This window comes from Aquarana catesbeiana, linkage group LG09 (assembly GCF_042186555.1).
Source record: "Aquarana catesbeiana isolate 2022-GZ linkage group LG09, ASM4218655v1, whole genome shotgun sequence".
In the NCBI taxonomy this organism is placed as follows: Eukaryota; Metazoa; Chordata; class Amphibia; order Anura; family Ranidae; genus Aquarana; species Aquarana catesbeiana.
The window spans coordinates 295,576,555-295,594,537 of record NC_133332.1 but is presented as its reverse complement, the minus strand read 5'-3'; the positions used below and the strand labels follow the sequence as shown (position 1 = coordinate 295,594,537).

The 17,983-nt window shown below is 44.1% G+C and overlaps 1 protein-coding gene across 1 annotated transcript in view; it reads left to right on the top strand.

Moving 5' to 3' along the window:
- The first annotated feature begins 7,540 nt into the window (after window positions 1–7,540).
- Window positions 7,541–17,983, top strand: part of AIF1L (allograft inflammatory factor 1 like) — a 145,482-nt gene continuing 135,039 nt past the window's right edge. Inside the window, exons 1-2 of the mRNA XM_073600469.1 lie at window positions 7,541–7,698; window positions 10,472–10,533. Coding sequence (XP_073456570.1) covers window positions 7,671–7,698; window positions 10,472–10,533 — 90 coding nt within the window. The 5' untranslated portion in view covers window positions 7,541–7,670. The remainder of the gene's footprint in view (window positions 7,699–10,471; window positions 10,534–17,983) is intronic.

Sequence of the window (17,983 nt, the reverse complement as noted above, 5' to 3'; positions counted from 1 at the left end):
TACTTAATGGTATGCACATTTAAAAATGTTAACAGCAGTTAGATTAACCATTAGCGTAAATCACTTTTATTTTAGGCTTGACACCTCTTAGCTGGTGTACATACAGACACTGAAATGAACATCACACTGAAAAAAACCCTTCTTAGTAAATCTACTGTATACATACGGTTTCCTGTGCACACATACTGTATATTCTCACATTGCAGTTGCATAATAAATATGATGAGGATACGATGTATCTGTTCACCCATGTTCAATATGCCAATGTATCCACGTGAGCCTTAGTGCCGGTTCACACAGGAGCGGCACGACTTGCAGGTCGCCTCAGCGAGGCGACCTGCAAACGACTTCCGAGGCGACTTGCAAAACGACTTCTGCATAGAAGTCTATGCAAGTCGCCCCCAAAGTAGTACAGGAACCTTTTTCTAAGTCGGAGCGACTTGCGTCGCTCCTATTAGAACGGTTCCGTAGCACAGAACGGGAGGCGACTTGTCAGGCGACTAGGTCGCCTGACAAGTCGCCCCTATGTGAACCGAGCCTTAGGGCTCATGCACACCACAAAGCACACATTATTGCTCGTATAATGCATGTGTCCCGGTGCACAGTGTGTACACGCAGAAATGCAATGCAATGCAGTGCTTGCTTTGTTTGTTTGTTTTCTATTGTTTTTTTTTTTTTTTGTTTATATACACTAAATTACCAAAAGTATTGGGACGCCTACCTTTACATGAACTTTAATGGCATCCCAGTGTAAATCCGTAGGGTTCAATATTGAGTTTGCCCACCCTTTGCAGCTATAACAGTTTCAACTCCTCTGGGAAAGTTGTCCACAAGGTTTAGGAGTGTGTCTATGGGAATGTATTTTTTTTTATCCTTTATATTGAAATCTTCATATTAAAGTTACAAACATTAAAAGTGTCAACAGTCAGCACTAATGTACACCAGCACCAGTGAACAATGCAGCTCCAGACCATACCAGTGACCAGTTTCTATTAAATAGGTAAATAAGCAAAATAAAGCACACATTTACAGAGTCAAATCGCATGCCCTCTGGGATATAAACAGGTATTGGGCCAGGTCCTCACCAAAGCCTGCATTTTGTTAGCATTTTGCCCACAGTATAAACTTTTAACCAATAAGCAGTTAATCTGAAGCGGTAAAACTATCATTCATTAAACCACCCCACACCTATTCAAATTTAGTTGGTACCCCTCTAAGGCCCCTTTCACACGATCGGACCGTTCAGGTCCGCCTGTCAGTTTTGACGGCGGACCTGAAAGGGTGCTCCATGTTAGACTATGGAGCGACGGATGTCAGCGGAGACATGTCCGCTGACATCCGACCCGGTCCGATCCGCTAAAATCAGATGGATGGCTCTACGTCCAGGTCCATCCCTATCGGATCGAGTGAGATCTGATGAAAACGGACATGCTGTCCGTTTTCATCCGATCCCTCCATAGGCGGCAGTGGCGCCTGACAAGCCCCTCCCCGCTCAGTGAGTAGAGAGGGACCTGTCATCCGCCGGCTCAGCAGAGATCAACGGTCTGATCTCCCGCTGAGCCGGCGGACAGAGGTGGGCTCCGTGGAAGTGGAATCCGCCTCGTGTGAAAGGGGCCTTAGAGGATAAGGGGCCCCCGTTCCGTGGAACACTAAATGGGACAATGCCTCGTAGGATCCAGTGATACTGCTGCATCATCATCAGGCTGTGTCAACCACCTGTGTGCAAAGACTAATTGTCCTGCTAAGAGGTACCTAGTAAAATTGCTTACCGCCAACCCCCCTTCTCTCCAGGTCTGCGGTAGTACTTGTAATCTAAGATGGGGTGCCCCCCTGCCCCAAAGAAAATCCGAAATTACCTTGTCAATTGCCTAGAAAAATAGTCTTTGGGATCCAAACCGGTGAGTTTCTGAAAATGTATAAAAATAGGGGGAGAAAATCAACAAAATAATTTTCTCAATCAGGGAAAGCTGCAAGTTAAGCCAGGCTTGCAGGCAGTGTTTAAAGGTTTGCAGTTGTAGCACCCTGATGTTTAGGCAGGGTTGCTAGTAAATTTACCTGCCAAGTGTAGTTGCCTTGGCCAATTGATAGGAGATCAATTGATTCCACCCTAATTCTGGAATTGCTGCACTTCTCTCTTCTGTCACTAGATGGCCAGGTATCTGGTGGCACTAGATCAGACAAGGGCATTGCAAGGACAGATTAGGAATAGATGGGTTATCTCAGCCAATGGGCAGGGATTTTCTTGGATCCCTTGGCCTGCTGGAAGAGCCTATTTTTTTGGGTGAGGTCAGGTGATCGGGTTTCTGTGCCACCTGGATGGCTGTCTGGGTGGACGTGTGTTGTACTGCCCCAGGCTGCTAGGCCAGAGTCTGAGGCCTATCCCGGGCACATCTGGCTGCTAGGCTGTCTGAGGGCCTATCCAGAAGCAGGAGTGCAGCCCAGGGTTGGGACTGCAGCTTGCAGTCCAACCAGAAGTGACGGTTCTGCCGGCCGGAGAATCTGTCATGGTCGGAGATAGAGGGGAAGTTGTCGCCACTAAGGGACCAACCACCTTATTACCAGGGACCACCGTGACTAGCTGAAGCAAGTACCAGAACAGTATTCTCACCAACCGGGGTCAGTGAAGAATTGGGAAACGTCAGCAGGTGTCAAGCCAGGGACCCAGCCAGCGGAGGTGACGCTTGCAGAGCAGTCTTGTGTGCCAAGCCAGGGACCAAGCAGGCCAGTGAGGTTACGCTTGAGGAGTATCTGTGAGTGCCAAGCTAGGGACCCAGCAGGGACACAGGGGTGATGCCTAAATAGTGAGAAGATTGGAAGAGCTCAGGAGATCCAGTGGCAGTGGATCAGCGGGTCTAGGTGATAGACTGGGAGCTCAGTTGAGTGAAGATCGAAAGAGGAGATTGTGGAGGAAGTGAAAGAGTTCATTGCAACATTTGTTAGAAACTTTTCAAGACTGTTGCCATAGGAGACAGCGTGTCTACACATGCAGATGTGGCATCCGGCTGGGTGCCTTTCCCTGCATGGCTGTCTACCTGTAGAAGTCGTCTCGGAGTCTGCTAATTAACATTGCAACTACTAAAGGGTGTCCTGGCCCTAACCCTCTCTACCCCAGTTCTGTTCAAGAGAAAATAAATCTCTTTGCATTCAAGAAGTGTCTGGCCCCCATTATCTACCTTACATTGCATCCACCATGCCTCGTAACCCACTCTACACAGAAGGATGTCAGCTGTCCCTAACTCTGGGGGTCACCATTAGGCCTGGAGAGGCCCGGGACTTGGCTACACGGTATTGGAGTAATGTTTAGGGGGATAAAGTTAGAGACAGACTGTGGTATAGTTAAGCCCAAATATTTCACCTTATCAACCCACTGAAGTGGGCGGCCCATCAGGGCCCTCAGGGTCGGGGAAGGAACCTTTAACAGCAAAATTTGTGACTTGCCCCAATGAACTTTAAGGCTGGGTTCACACTAGTGCGAATTGGGTGTGGGTTTCTCTGCATCAAATTCATACAGCAGGAGATTGTGACCGGTTCTCTATAGAGCCGGTTCACATATCTCCGCAGCGGCTCTGGTGCGATTTGCACAGGAGCGCTGTGCATCTTTTGGTACGTTTCAGGTCCGAATTCAGCAAAAAATTTGGGCTGAAATCGGAAGTGAAATGGTGACAAGGATACGCCGGACTCCTGCTGTGAGCTGCTGCATGCTCATATGTGAACCCATCCTAATACCCGAAAATTTAGAAAATCTGCCAGGAAAAGTACAATATCATCGGCATATAATGCTGTTTAATCCTTCAGCACACCCACTTGGATCCCCTTCACCCCAGAAGACACACGCAAGGTGCCAGGGGTTTTATCAGCAAGGCAAATAAGCATGGAGATAGCGGACAGTCCTGACCAGGGGCAGCCTGTCCATTAAGGGCGCACGGGCGCCACCTCCCCTGTCAATCGCCGCCACCCCCCATCCATGCATCCGGGCCCCTTTCAGGACGCCGGGCACATGGATTCCAATGAGGAGTGGATGTTTTTTTGAAGCATCGATTAGAGCCAGAGGCTCTAATAGGCTTCAAAATAGGGTGGGCTTGGGGCGCAGATAATGCGCACACAGACCACCCAGGTGTGTGAGAATAGAGAATGAATATTCCCTATTCTCACACTGAATCGCCTCTCTGCCAATCAGTCTGAGACCCGTTTCCCGAATGGCCAAAAGGAGAAGCATTCTGATTGGCCGCCCAGTAGGAGGGAGGAGATGGAATCCGCCGAGCAGGGGAAAGAGAAGCTGCTCGTGATGCCTGCTATGAAATAGAACAGGGGTTTGATCTGCAAATTGTGCCACATCCTAAATTCAAAATTTGAGACAGAGAAAATTCCCCTAGTGGACTTTTAAGGCACATATAAAGGAATATTTAGGAGAGTATGTAGAGTAAAACGCCAGTTTATTCGTTACAAAAAAGTTTCTCAAGTAAATATCAAACAAGTGACATAAGTAAAAACAGGGAATGCAGTTCTATAGATATAAAACTAGTGATACCAATACGCTTGTACCCGACGCGTTTCGGAGTTGCTTTTTGCCTCCTTCTTCAGGGGTGATTGTAAGCTTTAAACAGAGATTTCTGTGTAGAAAATGGCATATATAACATATATATAGTAAATATGCGTAAAAATCAAACCAAAGAGCGTAGAAATACATAAATATACATTTCTTCGTTTACACTTACATTGGTATCTATAGTTATTGGTTATGCATTCCAAGAGGTTTTCCCTCCCCACCCCCCCCCCCTCTCCTTTCCCTCTTTCCTCCCCCCTTTTTCTCGCTCCCCCCCCCCTTTTTTTCCCCCTTCCCTTTCCCCGCGCCTTTCCCCTCCCCCCCCTTTTTTTCCCCCCTCCTTTCCCCCCCCCCTTTTTCTACCCCCCCTCCCGCCCTTTCTCTTTCCCCCTTCCCCCTCCCCCCCCCCTCCCTCCCCTTCTCTTTTCATTGCTTTCGTTTTCTCTCTGTTTTTCCCCCCCTTTTTTCCTCTCACTTTCCCCCCCCCCCCTTCTTTTAGAAATACACAACTAGGGCTTTGATATATCCCCTCTTTCTCTGCATGTCGACCCTCCAGATTTGGGCTTCACCGGATCTAGTTCCACCACCAGCTGCTGATCCATATACTGTAGGCTGACCAGGTAGGATACATTTTAGGACTTCCTACCCAATATCCCAGCCACTTATATGTTTTACCTACATGTACTTATCTATATATTTTCATAATCTACAGGATCCGCATTTGGCCTCAGTGTGATCTCAGATCCAAACTCTTATACGCCCTCGATTAATGGGCCTTTATTCCTATTGAAAGGAAGTAAAACTACCCCATATTTGTCTACCTATTTACCTCTACCTCGATGGAGGCTATATAAATACTTTGGAGACACTCCATCAAAGCTCTATACACCATGCTCAGGGGACGCGTCTGATGGGCAGTATGTGTTAACATGTTTGTCTTCTTTTAAACCTCTTGGAATGCATAACCAATAACTATAGATACCAATGTAAGTGTAAACGAAGAAATGTATATTTATGTATTTCTACGCTCTTTGGTTTGATTTTTACGCATATTTACTATATATATGTTATATATGCCATTTTCTACACAGAAATCTCTGTTTAAAGCTTACAATCACCCCTGAAGAAGGAGGCAAAAAGCAACTCCGAAACGCGTCGGGTACAAGCGTATTGGTATCACTAGTTTTATATCTATAGAACTGCATTCCCTGTTTTTACTTATGTCACTTGTTTGATATTTACTTGAGAAACTTTTTTGTAACGAATAAACTGGCGTTTTACTCTACATACTCTCCTAAATATTCCTTTATATGTGCCTTAAAAGTCCACTAGGGGAATTTTCTCTGTCCCTGCTATGAAATAAGGTGATGCCCAAGGAGGAGAGCCAGGGAAGCCGCTCGTGATTGCCCACCATGGATGGGGTAAGTGCACCGGCCGACCGACCGACCAACCCGAACCTAGGTCCTAGCTTTCTTAGTCATGTGTTTGTAATGTAAACAGAGGACCCTTCTCGCCTGTCGTAGCTCTGTCAATGAGTCAGGTGAAGGGGAGTCATCACGAGTCTGGGCACAGAACAGCTTCTGCAAAACCACAGTATCATGGATATGCTGGGTCCTAGTGGCTTTAATAGCTGATATATACTCCCCCCAACCCCCCCCCTAACAGTAGCTTTAAAAGCATCCAGTGTCACTTGTGTGGTGGATGAGCCCTCATTAATTTGCCAATACGATTGTAAGGATAGTTGAATGACACCGTCAACCAACGGTTCACAAACCCACCCTGGTGAAAGCCTCCACGAACCTGGAGACCTGCACTCCGCCAGTCGCAACACTATCTGGAGTGGAGAATGATCAGATAAGCCTCTATGGTGAAATGTTTGACCATTTTTCCGGAAGAACATTTGTGAGGTCAGGCACTAATGTGGATGAGAAGGCCTGGCTTGCAGTCTCCGCTCTAATTTATTCCAAAGGTGTTCTGTTGGGTTGAGGTCAGGATTCTGTGCCGGCCAGTCAAGTTCCTCCACCCCAATCTCGCTCATCCATGTCTTTCTGGACCTTGCTTTGTGCACTGGTCCAAATCATTTGGTGGAGGGGGATTATGATGTGGGGTTGTTTTTCAGAGGTTGGGCTTGGCCCCTTAGTTCCACTGAAGGGAACTCTTAAGGCGTCAGCATACCAAGACGTTTTGGACAATTTCATGCTCCCAATTTTGTGGGAACAGTTTGGGGATGGACCCTTCCTGTTCCAACATGACTGCACACCAGTGCACAAAACAAGGTCCATAAAGACATGTATGAGTGAGTTTGGGGTGGAGAAACTTGATTGGCCTGCACAAAGTACTGACCTCAACCCGATAGAACACCTTTTGGGATGAATTAGAGCGGAGACTGCAAGCCAGGCCTTCTCGTCCACATCAGTGCCTGACCTCACAAATGTGCTTCTGGAAAAATGGTCAAACGTTTCCATAGACACACTAAACCTTGTGAACAGCCTTGCCAGAAGAGTTGAAGCTGTTATAGCTGAAAAGAGTGAGCCAACTCAATAATGAACCCAACGGACTAAGACTAGGATGCCATTAAAGTTCATGTGTGTGTAAAGGCAGGTGTCCCAATATTTTGGGTAATATAGTGTATGTCTGTGTCTTTGTAAAGCGCTTTGAGAAGCTACCTTTAAAGGCGCTATATAAAATTAAAAAAAATGTATTATTATTATTATTAGTAATTCTTTCCACAAATTTTTGCAAAAAAAATGCAGCATGTCGACATTATTTCCCAGCACACATCAATGCAATGTTTTAGTGAAGTGGACACATAAAGAACGTGACTACTTGCCGTGTGTCTGCGTTTGATCAACACAGCTCAACGCACTAGGTGTGAGCAAGTCCTTAGTAAATCAGGCCCAGTGCATACAAATTTGTATTCTCTTTCTGCCAGCAGGGGGAGGCATGTTAATGCCAAGGCAAAGCTCTAATTGAGACAGCACAAGGGCTGAGCTTGAAGGGCTGGGCTGCTCAGAACAGCCAATGTTAACTGCTTCCCAGAGCCATCTGCTCAAGAGCGAGGATATTGTCACTAGTGTGTGCATCTAACAGCTCAGAAGCTAATCTCTGCACTCAGACACAAGTCAGCATGACGAGCAACAACAACAGAACTCAAGGTAGGACAACTCTTCCAACTTCTTCCAGCAGTACAGACAGTGACTATTATTACACCTTCACAATTCCTGATTTCCCGGGACAGTCCTTGTGTTCGTAGGCTTGTCCCTGGAAAGCTCCAGGGCTTTTAAAAGTGTTTAAACGTAAGCTAATTTACAAAAGAATTTAAGTAAAAGTATCACATGCAAAAGTAGCAGATTGTGAGAATATGGAAATTACTTTTCATTTTTTAGAGGCTGACCAGTCAGCAGTGGAAAATTGTTTGATTTTGCAAACTTCTTTTTCAACTAATAACGCAAGGGGTCGGGATGCTGCAATGAATTACTTTAACATCTCTGTGCCCGCCAAAAAAGAATGACTTGATGTGGACATTGATACATTTGGCCAAAATTAGCTTTTTTTCCTAAATGGTGAACTGCAGCATGTCCAAATGCCCTTGGTTACTGTTGTAAAGTTAGTGTGTACCAAATAGCAGATTAAAAAATGCCAATGTCCTTTAGCACCCAAAATGGAAAGGCCAATGAGCACCCCCCACCACGTCATCTGTGAACTACTTCAGCAGCTTAGGTTATCGGTCATGCCCTTATTTTCTCCCCATCCTGTTGAGATGCTCAAGGTGGACGCTTCTTCTGCTTATCCTTCGGCCTGGCCCTATGGGAAGTAAGAGGGCATTTTAACAAAGTGGGGAACTTCCCTTTCAAGATGTCACCAGAACAGGCATCCCCATTGAAAGATTTCCTCTTTTCTCGTGTTCTGGTGTGAATGACACAGAAAATGAACTATTCTCAAATTTAAAGGGTTTATCCACCCACAAGTGATATTTTAGTTATAGGTGTAGCCTGGTGGGCTGAGTCAGCCCCTGCCTTTTTAGAAGTCTTGGATACTCCAACATTGAGATATCAATGCCATAATTGCGAAAATGGTTCCTGTCCAACTGAGAGTTTTGGGTGATCCCACCCACCTTTGTGTGTTCCAGCTCCTCCTTTTACATTCTCCATAAAATAAAATATACAATCCACCAGAGAGAGTGGGGTTTCCTCATAATGAGCACAGCAGGTGTGCAGACTTGGGAAATCAGCGATCTCACCAATAGAGTGAATTTCTCCTGGAGAGATAAGAAACTATCAGGTGGCTTACCTCTTCAGCATCTACCAAACATTGAAATAACAGTTTTAGGTAGACTGACCTTTTAATAGATATATAATCACTGACAGTATTTTGTAAGGAACAGCATTTACAGATAAATGTCACTGAACACTATGGAGTGCATTTATAAAAAATAAATAAAAAAATCTGCTGTTTGTCCATCAAAACGGCTTGTAAATTTGTTCTGTGCAAATGGGGCAAACTCGAATGTTCTCAGGCTATATTCTCTGTAGATTGAATGTGAGAATTGGGAAAATACTGCATTATAGCCACTAGATGACACTATCATAGGAAGGTATGCTCCTCCCCTCCATCTAGTGGCCATAATTCATAATATCAGACGATTGGTCAGACTGTAATATGACAGAGTGGCTCTGAAATGGTAGATCTCAACAAAAATAGGGTTTTCATCAAACAAGGGGCCCAAATATGAAGATTCAAGTCTGATGCATGTTCTCCCTGTGTCTGCGTGGGTTTCCTCCGGGTACTCCGGTTTCCTCCCACACTCCAAAGACATGCTGGTAGGTTAATTGGATCCTGTCTAAATTGTCCCTAGTATGTATGAATGTGAGTTAGGGACCTTAGATTGTAAGCTCCTTGAGGGTGTAGGGACTGATGTGAATGTATAATGTATATGTAAAGCGCTGCGTAAATTGACGGCGCTATATAAGTACCTAAAATAAATAAATAAATAAAATGAGGGCGCCAAACAAGCAGTCCAAGATTCCAAAAACCTTTCATAATAGTATTGATTCACAAATGACAATACAGAACTTCCAATGCCTTTTGGGAGCTCCAAGACCTCTCCCTTCTTTAAACATGAACACCTATGAATGTCTATATCAATTTATGTAAAACTGGAGTGTATCAAATCCAAATGAAATACAAAATTCTATATCAAATTGCATTTAGTTATTATATAGAGTCTGATACAATCCAGTTTTAAATGAACCAATATAGAAAATCATATGTTTCAATGTTTGTGTTGTAGCCCTGAAGAAGGCGGAGGTCTTTGAGCTCCCGAAATGTGTTGGCTGCTCTGTAATGTTATTTGTAAATTATATTAATCAATACTATTATTATAGGTTGTTGGACTCTTAGACTACAAGTTTATTTTTGTTTCCCTTTGAAGACATTTACTGTCATTTCCTGTCCTGTAGAAACAAGAGGAAGTCAGTGTTAGGACAGTGTTCTTTAGCACCCAAGAAAAGGCCAGAGAGCTCCCCTCCCCCCATTATGTTGAAGTGCCCAAGGTTGCTCTACTGCCTATCCCTTGGCCTGAAGTGATAGGAAATTTTCCTAAAGTGGGGGATATCCCCTCCTAGACTGTTGTCACCAGAACAAGTGTCCTCATTAAAAGATTTCCCCTTAACCCCTGTTCTGGTGTCACTGGTGAGACAGAAAATGGCAGAAAGCCAACATTTTACAGTTGTCAATGTCACCAAGACAAATAGAGAGGTGAACATACCTAGTGGGGACACAGACAGCAAAAAAACTGGGGCATTCTAATCTTTCCCTACTCTAAAAATTAACCACGAGTTGTGGCTATACATACACTTTAATAAATACATTTCTGTTGAGAAATGAATGCCCCAGCCATTTTTATGTATATCAACCTTCATTTTCTAGGTGGGAAAGCCTTTGGGATCCTGAAGGCACAGCAAGAAATGAGGTTGGAAGAGGTCAACAAGGTAAGATGGGGGGTGGTCTGGAATATTCTAGTCCAAAAAAGTTTTGCAAATTTTCACAAAAGTTACTTTTTCATAGGCAGACCTGTTTCTTTAATCCAAGTATGTTGAGGCTCCTGGTAATGGGTCATTTCACCCAAACCTGGGTGGATTCTGTTGGACTGAACCACTAGTTGCTTCATAGATGCATGCCACCAAAGCTCTGTCACGCTTGAAATTCTTTTCAACAGAAATTTCAGTGTTTTTGAACCACCCCAGCAGGGCTGTCTTTAAGGTAGGGAAAAAGGGGCAGCTGCCCTGGGCCCTGACATTGTTGTGGGGCCCAAAGCAGCTGCCTCATACTTGCCAACTTTCTCATTTTAAATTCCCTTGTCCCTTGAGGTTTTAGTCTTATGCTGTGTCCTAATATCTCAGTGTGAAGTTCTGTTATTAATGCTGCTCAGCTCTGTCTTGTTGTTGTGTACAGATGACTCACCTGCAGACCCTGTGTTTACATGTAAATACCGGCATTGATATGTAAATAGCAGCAGCATTCATATGTAAATAGTGGCACATCGGCAGCATTCTATGTAAACAGAGGTGGTATTCATATGTATATCATGCCCCCCTGAGGTCATATCCACCATCACCTATACTGAATGCTACCCACTGGGGAGATAAAGGGGCATGCTTGAAAGTCCTGCCTACAACTGTGGTCATTAAGCCTACCATCAACCTGTTCTGCAAAGGTAAGCAAATTAGTGGGGGGAGGGTAGTGTGTGGTGTGCAGAGGTAGGCAGAGTTTGGGGTGCACAGGTGAGCAAGGTCCAGTCCATGGTGTGCAGCCAGTGAGGAGATGATGTGCTGTAACCTCTAGCAACCAATCAGTAAGCAGTAATGATGTGCAGTAACCAATCAGTGAGCAGTATTGATGTACAGTAATCTCTAGCAACCAATCATCAAGCAGAAATCATGTGCTGTAACCTCTAGCAACTGATCAGTGAGCCAAAATGTGTGCTGTAACCTCTAACAACCAGTCAGTGAGCGGTAATGATACACTGTAACCTCTGGCAACCAATCACAATCACTGTCTGATCTGATTCAGTAAACTAATGTTGAGTCTAGCTGCTATTTATTGTATGCCTCAGAGCAGGTGGAGAGCGAAACTGCATGGGGGGGGGCCCAAGAAAATTTTTGCCCAGGGTCCAATCAATATTAAAGACGGCCCTGCACCCCAGTGGTTCCAACCGCAGTCCTCATCTATCCCATGGCCATATTTTGGGAATTTCCCTTTGATGAAATAGCTGTCATAAACACCAATCCATGGCATTGATTTAAAGCACCCTTGCACAGTGAAGGAGGTTCTGAAAGCATGATCTTTTGGGGATACTTGAGAACTGAGGTTGATAACTACTTCTATTCATCATGCCAAAATTGACAGCTGATGAAGGAAGTGATACAGGGGGAACTGGTTCCTAAAGAGAGATTGTTTCTATAAAGAGTCCATCTATCTACAAGAACAAGGAAGGGACCTGCTTAAAGGGTTTGTAGTGGTGGCGGTGTGACTCCCTATGTGGGTGGCAAGGCATGGATCTGGCAGGAGTGTAGACACACAATGGGTACACATAACAAACACATAGTGGAGTTTTCTCAAATTTAACTAAAAATTAAAATATGCTTCAGCACCAGGGACAGTAGTTACTATTAAACTGGTCATAAAGGTTGAAGCTTTTTTACCTTCATGCATTGTATGCATGAAGATAAAAAACCTTCAGTATGCAGCCCCCCCCCCCAAATACTAACCTGAGCCCGATCCATTAAAGTGCACGAGAGCGGCTGCTCTCCCGGGCCTCTGCCCCCTCATTGGCTGAGACATCGCAGTGGGAGCCATTGGCCAATGAGGAGAGAGCAGGGGAGGGACCAAGCCCTGTTATGTGTGTCTTTTGGACACGACGAGCAGGGCTCGGGAGCGAGCACGCGCAAGTGTCGCATTGCAGGTGGCTTGCAATGCAGGCACTTGGAGAACAGGAGGAGCCAGGAGCGCCAGCAGGGGACCCGAGAAAAGAAGGATGGGGCTGCTGTGCGCAAAACCATTACACAGAGAAGGCAAGTATAATGTTTGATATTTTTATTTAAAAAAAATTACCTTTTAATGTCAATCCAATGTATCCCTTGTGCTGCTGGCTCCTTGAAAACCTCCTCCTCCAATGCCCCTGCCACCATATTCTTCCAGTGCAGTTAAAGTGGAGTTCCACCCACTTTTACAACTCTTCAGCATCCCTCACTAAACTGTGCACTGTAAACGAATTGGATATTTTTAATTTTTTTTTCTCAGCACCTACTGTATATCTGCTGTATTCATTTTTCACTTCCTGCTCCCTGGCCGTGGCCCATCGCATCATTTCCTGTTTGCAATGCCTTCTGTGAAGGGGCGGCAACTTCCTCTGACACTGCAGTTGCTATGGAAACCTGACCTGAAACCTATTACATTGCTTGTGCTGTACTGAGCATGTGCGAGATCTGCAAGGATGAGATCCAGGAAGAATTACAGTCTGGCTTCAGATGCCGACACTTAAGATGGCCACGGCCTGCTGTAAGTTTATAAAATAACAAACTACTGCTATAAACTAACAAAACAGACCTTAGTTTACAGACTAACTTTACTAGAATACATTAAGCTTGTGTATTATAGGGGTATTTTTATTTAAAAAGTATAATTTTGGCCGGAACACCACTTTAATAGTGCATCAAGAGTGCCCAACTATGCCCCTCATTGTACAACTACTCACACGGTCTTATCTCTGCACGTCATCCAATGCTGTGTTGGATTCAGAGGTTCAAGTACCAAGAAAAAAAAAAAAAACCCACAAGTATCTATGAAAGCTAGTAATGACATTCTATAGAATCTTTTACAGCTGGTTCTGGCTGTTTAAATGGAAATCAAATGTTTCCTGTTCCGTTGGAAGCATATACAGTGTATATAAGGCCTCAGTGTGAAATAAGGATGTATTCATGAATTCATTGCGAGTCCTCCTGTACCCAGCAGAGTAGTGAGTAGAGCCGGCTGATTGCCATGCCTAGTTATCAGTAATACCTGCCCACTGTAAATGTCTCCCTTTATCTCTAACTGCAAGAAAAGAGGCTGATGTTATACAGAAAAATGAAATCTGTACTGAGAAAGTGTATAAGCTTCCATTGCTGAGCTATACCTTTAGAAATGATTTTCTCCTGACTGTTACGAAGATCTAAAGAGTTCAATGTTTCACTGACCCAGAACCAGTCTTCAGAATAGATTCTTCCTAAAGCCCAACGGAACATGTTTATACTGTATATATAATCAAAACTTTTTCTGGATAGAGTAAAGAAAGATTAAACCTTCTGCCAGATTTTTTTTTTTTTTTGCGGTTTTTGTAGCATTGAGGAAATTTTCTTTAACCAATTGTCCCAGAGATGCAAGAGTAAGAAAATAGAAATCTCCAGAAGTGAGGAGAATACCCCTCTAATGGCCCGTACACATGATCAGAAAATCGAGTGGAAAATACCGCTTTTGAAGCGATCGTACAGTAATCTCCGATCGTACCTTAGTATACAGCTTTCGAGAGCTGATCACGACCGTTCATTCGATATTATCGGATGGGACAAGCGCGAAAATGTTTCTAGTACGATACCAGATCGTATGATTATCGCTTAATAAGTACAGTTTTTACATTTTTTAAATCGGCTAAATATATCGCTGGTGCATCAAAACAAAAGGATGTGCAAAACATTTAGAGTAGAAATACCTGTTCCCTGCCAACATGCTGTAGAGAAGGATCTTTGCTCTCCATGTGGAAGCAGTGGTCTCAGTGCAGAGGTCCGACACATCCCCTACTGAGTCAGAGTTATACTACTAAAGCTAAAACCCAAGACAACGTCAGCCAAGAGCTAGCAATTTCAGGAATTAAGCAGGGGCAAATTTAGAATTTGTCTCTGTACATGCTCATACTAGGCACTGCACTCTTGCATCCCAGGTCTGGCTATGGGGAGAATATGTGACAGTCCTCTCCGTCCCTCTATGGCAATGATCATTTTCCAAGCAGCAGGGAGGGAGGTGTGCATAAACCTGTGTAAGTTTTGACTTGATCCTAGGTGGACCTGTAGATTATTTTTATGTCCCACCTTTAAAATGAACCTGTTACTTTACTCAATGTTGGTAAAAGAGGAGATAATGGTATGCTGAACTACATTTAACCAAAAAGTGCAAACCTTACTGTATATACACAGTTGTGCTCATAAGTTTACATACCCTGGCAGAATTTATGATTTCTTGGCCATTTTTCAGAGAATATGAATGATAACACAAAAACATTTCTTTTACTCGTGGTTAGTGTCTTGCTGAATCCATTTAATATCAATCAACTATTCTATACACTTTTTAAATTATAACGACAACAGAAACTACCCAAATGACCCTGATCAAAAGTTTACATACCCCAGTTCTTAATATTGTGTATTGCCTCCTTTAACATCAATGACAGCTTGAAGTCTTTTGTGGTATTTGTGGATGAGGCTCTTTATCTTCTCAGATGGTAAAGCTGCCCATTCCTCTTGGCAAAAAGCCTCCAGTTCCTGTAAATTCTTGGGCTGTCTTGCATGAACTGCACGTTTGAGATCTTCCCAGAGTGGCTCAATGATATTGAGGTCAGGAGACTGAGATGGCCACTCCAGAACCTTCACTTTATTCTGCTGTAGCCAATGACAGGTCGACTTGGCCTTGTGTTTTTTTGGATCATTGTCATGTTGGAATGTCCAAGTACGTCCCATGCGCAGCTTCCTGGCTGATGAATGCAAATATTCCTATAGTATTTTTTGATAACATACTGCATTCATCTTGCCATCAATTTTTACCAAATTTCCTGTGCCTTTGTAGTTCACGCAACCCCAAAACATCAGCGATTCACCTTCGTACCTTTCATCATAGGCCTTGTTGACTCCTCTCCAAATGTAGCGTTTATGGTTGTGGCCAAAAAGCTCAATTTTGGTCTCATCACTCCAAATGACTTTGTGCCAGAAGGTTTGAGGCTTGTCTCAGTGCTGTTTGGCGTATTGTAAGCGGGATGCTTTGTGGCATTTGCGTAGTACTGGCTTCCTTCTGGCGACTCGACCATGCAGCCCTTCTTTGAGCAAGTGCCTCCTTATTGTGCATCTTGAAACAGCCACACTACATGTTTTCAGAGAGTCCTGTATTTCACCTGAAGTTATTTGTGGGTTTTTCTTTGCATCCTGAACAATTTTCCGGGCAGTGGCTGAAGTTTTAGTTGATCTACCTGACTGTGGTTTGGTTTCAACAGAACCCCTCATTTTCCAATTCTTGATTAGAGTTTCAACACTGCTGATTGGCATTCTCAATTCCGTGGATATCTTTTTATATCCCTTTCCTGTTTTATACAGTTTTACTACCTTTTCCCAGAGATCCTTTGACAATTCTTTTGCTTTCCTCGTGACTCAGAATCCATAAACATCAGTGCAGCAATGGATGAAAGATGTAGGGTCTGTCAGGAGTCCAGAAATTTATTGAACTTTTAAACACACTAATTACAAGCAAACAGATCACAGGTGAGGATGGTTACCTTTAATAGCCATTCAAACCCCTTTGTGTCAACTTGTGTGCATGTTATCAGACCACAATCACCAAGGTATGTAAACTTTTGATCAGGGTCATTTGGCTAGTTTCTGTTGTCATTATGATTGAAAAAGAGTAAACACAGTTGATTGATAATAAATGGCTTCAGCCAAACACTAACCATGAGTGAAAGAATTGTTTTTGTGTTATCATTCATATTCTCTGAAAAATGGCCAAGGAATCATAAAATCTGCCAGGATATGTAAACTTATGAGTACAACTGTATACTGTAGAAGACATTGCCCCGTAAGCAGTACTGAAGGAGTTACCATCCTCCCATTGTGGCTGCAGAAAAAGGAATAAATATTCTTGGCTTGCAGCTTCCCTTATCTCTGGGTTGAAATCCCCTTTCTGAAGGTTAAACTCATAGTGAAAGTGAAGGAAGAAAGAGGGAAGTGGGCCCCTCCCGATATTGAGTGACGGGAGAAAGCATACAGGTTATCTGCAAGCAACAAGTACTAATGTGTGCAGCTGCCATAATGACCTGAGCTTCGTTCTTCTGCTGTTTTCTAATTAATGCAACTAGCGTGCTATGTCATATCAGTAAATGGAACCTGAAAGTTCTTCTAATCTAGTAGTAGCAATGTACAAATGGCTATGGCCACCTGAGGAGGTCTGCTCTAGGACAGGGAAGGATTTCTGCATAGTCAAGATAGGCTGTGGCTTAGGGCAGTAATTCTCAACCAGGGTGCCTCCAGAGGTTAGTATGGGTTCCTTAACCCAACATTTGATGGCCTCTACATATTTACGGGACCAGTCCAGGTGCAATCAATAGAACTTGTATTGTAGCACAGGCAGAACTTGTATTGTAGTCAAGGCAAACTTTTCACAACTTACCTGGTGAGAGAGGACCTGACTGGGAGCACTCATGAATACCAACAGCATGTAGCAGAGCAGTTATCAGCCCAACTAACAGCGTCTGTCTGGAGGGGCAGTATGCGGCCTGGCCATCTTATACCCAAACAGGAAGAAGTCCAAGACAATTGCGGGCCCTAAGCTTTCTCTTCTCGCCTGGAACCTCTCCCTGCCGCTATTAATGTCCCTGACAGATGGGGAACCTGTTTGTACACTACTCACATGTGAATGCATGCCAAAACCTGGGGAGCAGGGACCTTTAAAAGACTGACCCAAGATAGCCGCCAGGTTAGTCAATTGGCCTCTAGGAAACACAAAAACCAAGTTTCCCTTTACTTCCTTTCCAGGCTGTGATGCCACTCCAGTTGGACGCCACCTACAATGGAGGAAGCAGACTGCACCTGCCTACAACCAATTTATTGGTTTTAGCAGGGGTTTTCCATAATCTGAAAATTATTTTAAGGGTTCCTGTGGGGTAAAAAGGTTGGACTAGGAGGTAAGACTGCCAGGGTGGGCACACATCCACCCCTACATTAGGGTGCTGAGGGTTAATAACACATTTTCTTTAAAATGTGAGAATGCCACACTGCCAACCTATTCCATCCATCTGGGTCCCTTCAGAGTTTATGCTTTTTGTTGATGTTATAGCGTACTGTGTACTGCTCACCCACTCTGGCTCCACACACCTAGACACAAGTCAATTTATGCCCACCAGTCCACAGGGGTGAATACAGGATCCGATCAGGTCCACCTGAAAAACTGACAGGCAGACCTGATCGAATCCTACGTGTGAAAGGGGCCCTAGGCCTTGTTCACTTGGGTGAAATTATCCATATGCCCAAGTGAAGGGCACCTGTCCAGCATGTATAGGTGTTCCTTGTAGACCTGTGAGGCAGCCTGTTGAAATCAATGACTGATGGTTGGCTGCACAGACTTGCCTGAGCATCCCAGAGTGCA